A 3,744-nucleotide genomic window follows, 5' to 3' on the forward strand; every position below is an offset into this window, starting at 1 on the left:
CAACATTCCTTTGTACATTAGTGCGCTCTTCTGCCTCTGCCACCCGGACCTATAGGACTAGCCTTGCAATGACACACAAGCCTCTGTCGTAATAGTGTTTGGATTTCAGTTGATCAGCAGACATGGTGAAATTTGACAGTAAGATGCTCAGCTGCAACAGCAATAGCTCTTAATGCTATACATATATATCTGTATATATATATAGACTACATATTGGTACAATACAACTCAAAGAATCAATGGCCTAATGTAGCCATTTTTATGTGACAGGGTTAACCTTGAAATATTAATGCATAAACTATTTATTCTCCTCCAAACCATAGAAGTTACAAAGAATATTCTCTCTCCTTCCCGCACACCTTTGTAATAAGACAATTAATTTTATTTCTTTAACTTAAGTGAATTAGCAGACTCTCCATCCCAGCTAGGAAATGGTTTCTCTCTTTCCATGTTTCAGTTAACAGTGATGTGGAATGGAATCACTTTTTTCTCTAGCTTTTCAGAAGGCATTTTCACATAGACCCCAGTAGTGAGACATCGTCTTCTCTTTATCTATAAAATATGGGGAGACAGTAAAATAAACAAGTGATCACAGCACAATCCTTGACTAGCACATTTTAGAGAAAACTGATGGATGTTCTGCCTTTGCTAAATGGAAGGTATTCTAGACACCTTTCCCTGTCACGCCTTTTTGTAGAAGATCCACTGAGATCATTTGAGAGAGAATCAGGAGTCACAGGGGCCATTTAGCAAAAAACAGAGTCCTGCCATTCATTCAGCCCTTTGAAAGTGCTCCTGTTGCAGAGTTCAGTGTTGGTTCAAAACTGGGAGTGTTCACACTGGACAGGTTCATTGAGCTTCTAGGGACAAGGGCTGATTGATTGAAAAATATGGGACAGGAATACTGTTTGGTTTTAAGCTTTGGCATCAGGTTTATTTCTGACAGACTGTGAGTACTCCAGACCCCCATGGAAAGAGGCAACCCAGGCTTACATTTTGCGCGCCTTTGTCTTTGTGCAGACATTTCTAGATGTGAAGTTAAAAATGCTGTAAGTTACAATCCCCCTCTCATTACAAGGGGAAGCCTCTTTACATTTACTTTGCACAGAGGTGAATGGTGAGAAAAGGAAAAATCAAATCCTGGGATTTTATATGACTCAGTTGTGAATTCAGAGTACACATGAAGACTGTTGCCTTTGATCCCACAAGCACCCAGGACTCCAACCTGTTCTAAGTATCCAAACCTAAGCCAAGGGTCAGTTCAGCTGTTGTAAACTGACTGCTTTCTGGTACTCTGGCAACACAAACGAGCCACAAACAAATCTAAATCGCAGCTCCAGCACGTTCTGTTATTTTGCATTATTGTAACAGCATTGCACGAGTAAAAAGCAGCATCCCGGTGCATTTGTTCCCAATGTTCTTCCCTGTTCTCATTTCTTGCTCCTTGTCCTCATCATGCAAAGGGATGTTATTAGCAAGATGGGGCTGAATTGATGGGACTTACCGCTTTGCCCACGAGGATGGATGAGATTATGATACTGTAAAGAAAAAATCCTGAGGCAGTAGCTCCTAATACCCAGAGATATATGGCAGTGTCTGGACAAGGTTCTGGATCTAAAACATATAATATCACACAGGTCATGTCACACATGAGCCTCATAAGGAAGCCGCTAGAGTCAATAAGTCAGCCTCCACACCGCTTTTCTCTAGCATGTGCTACCCCAAGACACTACCAGGACTGAGCTCTGAGTCCCTGTCCACTCAACCTCCAGTGAAAATAGGCTTTATCTGTAGAAGAACATACACCTTACTCTCCACTGTTTCTGCACTTACATATCTAACTGCCTAGACACACATGTATACTATACGGTATTGCTCACACTGTCAAACATCCATACATTGCTAAATACATTGCATGGCTATGACTGTGCCTGCTTTAGGTGTGCGCAGGGAGACCTGAAAGGAATAAGAGATAATCATGATTCTCAGTGCTTGAATCAGTGTTCAGCTTCACTTCTTACAAACAGAACTTTGAAGACCTTTGAGACATCCTAGCAAAACTCCCTTAACCTGGGAATATCACAGTACTGTAAAGCTGCTTGGCTTACCAATGACATAGAGATGCGTCCCATTTCCCTTGTTCATAAAATAGGGTGGAGGGTACATCCTCTCCATCTTGCAGACGTAAAGACCAGTATCATTAGCTTGCAGGCCAGTGAGGGTGAGGGTCACATTGTTTCGGCTAGGGCTAACATGGCACTGAATGACCTCTTCCACACTGAACATTTTAAACTCCGTTGTGTAGGTTGAAGCACAAATTTCAGTGAAACTGTCACCCGTCTGTTTAAGCAGAGTCACTCGAATTTCCTTTGCATTCCCAATGTGCTTGTATTTACACACCAAGCTGGCGACTCCTTGCCTGTTGGCCAGCACCATTGCTGGCTGAGTCACTTCCATTACTGTAAGGAAGTAAAGAGCATGATGGTAAGTGAACTGTCAAGAAATGATCTGCAGTCATTTGCTTGAAACCTGCACGATAGGAAGGGACTCCTACCACCTCCTATTATCCATGGGTAATTCCCAGAAATGCTTCTAAATCCTTCAAAAAAAAAAAAGGACTCCAAGACCACATAGGCACTGCATTAATACACTTAAAAAAGCCTAAGAAGTACTTTGATTACTAGAAATTATATTATAAGTCTCGGCAATTACTTGCTGCTTAAATAGTAGGTAATTTGGCCCACTTACTGGAGCAATGACCTGCATGCTTCAGTTTCTCTCAATACAAACTTCTTAATATACATAAGAAAGCAAAAAAAATAGACTTCAGATGGTACAGCTGAAATTTGGAATCTAAAATTAGGCTTTTAAACCACAATTTCTGCCTGGTAGAAATAAATTTGTTCACGTTTAGAAACAAACAGGTTGACATCCTGTATGGAACATGGAACAGAACCATTAGGGTAACAGTAAAACTGAATGGAAAACATGTTTGCATATTTTTGTTTCCGATCTTTTTGCTCTTCATTTTTAACCAGCTATTCCCAAGCCACAGTACAACAACAGTATATAGCCCCAGCCACAGTATAGCAACACACAGCAAAGCCTGATAAACATACTGCAAAAAATCATTACAAATCTTAAAGGGAAACTAGTGTACCATGTACATCCCCACTGGCTGCTTTTTACAACTTCTGTACTCTATGCTGCTGTACAATGAGAAGGCACCAACTTTTGCTATAATAAGCTGTGAAGACTCAGTATTACTTGTTCTATTTGATTTTATATCAATCCATTTTGGGGCAGAGCTTATCTTCTTCAGTTCTGCCATGCAAGAATTTGGGACAAAGAGGAGTAGAATTTCTCCATCTGTTCAAACCTCTACATCCATGTTATCAGCTGCCAACCACTTCACTCACAGGGCCTGGTTTGTCAAAATCTTTCTTCCTTCTTGAGCTACTCTGAATCCTGCCCAACTTCTCTACAGATGCTACTGCTCTAAAGTCTGTGTCTGGTTTTCCAGATACCTTGCGGTGCCCGAAGACCTTGTTACCAGATTGTCCTATGGAGGGGTCCCATGTCACCTCCCTCTCCCTGTTGTACCCAGTCTATCTCCTGCAAAGATGTGAAACTGAGAAAACGTAGACACCCCCAGCTACCTTGCCTCCTTCATCTACCCACCTTCGGCAATGGCAGCAACACTGCAGAGAAAGGCCACGGTGACCAATATTGAGAGCATTCCTG

At 41.6% G+C, this 3,744-nt stretch overlaps 1 protein-coding gene across 2 annotated transcripts; it reads right to left on the reverse strand.

The window, feature by feature from the left end:
- Positions 1-453: 453 nt before the first annotated feature.
- On the reverse strand, positions 454-3,739 carry CTLA4 (cytotoxic T-lymphocyte-associated protein 4). Of its 2 annotated transcripts, XM_009710294.1 has the most exons (4): positions 3,682-3,739; positions 2,109-2,459; positions 1,505-1,614; positions 454-552 (listed from the first exon to the last, which is right to left on the reverse strand). In XM_009710294.1, exons 1-4 carry the CDS (start codon positions 3,737-3,739, stop codon positions 454-456), a joined length of 618 nt encoding a protein of 205 aa, XP_009708596.1. The 2 variants fall into 2 exon arrangements, with proteins under 2 accessions (XP_009708596.1, XP_009708598.1); XM_009710296.1 differs by lacking the exon at positions 1,505-1,614 and having other exon boundaries at positions 458-552.
- Positions 3,740-3,744: the final 5 nt, after the last annotated feature.

This window comes from Cariama cristata, unplaced genomic scaffold (genome assembly GCF_000690535.1).
Source record: "Cariama cristata isolate BGI_N322 unplaced genomic scaffold, ASM69053v1 scaffold12421, whole genome shotgun sequence".
Lineage (NCBI taxonomy): Eukaryota > Metazoa > Chordata > Aves > Cariamiformes > Cariamidae > Cariama > Cariama cristata.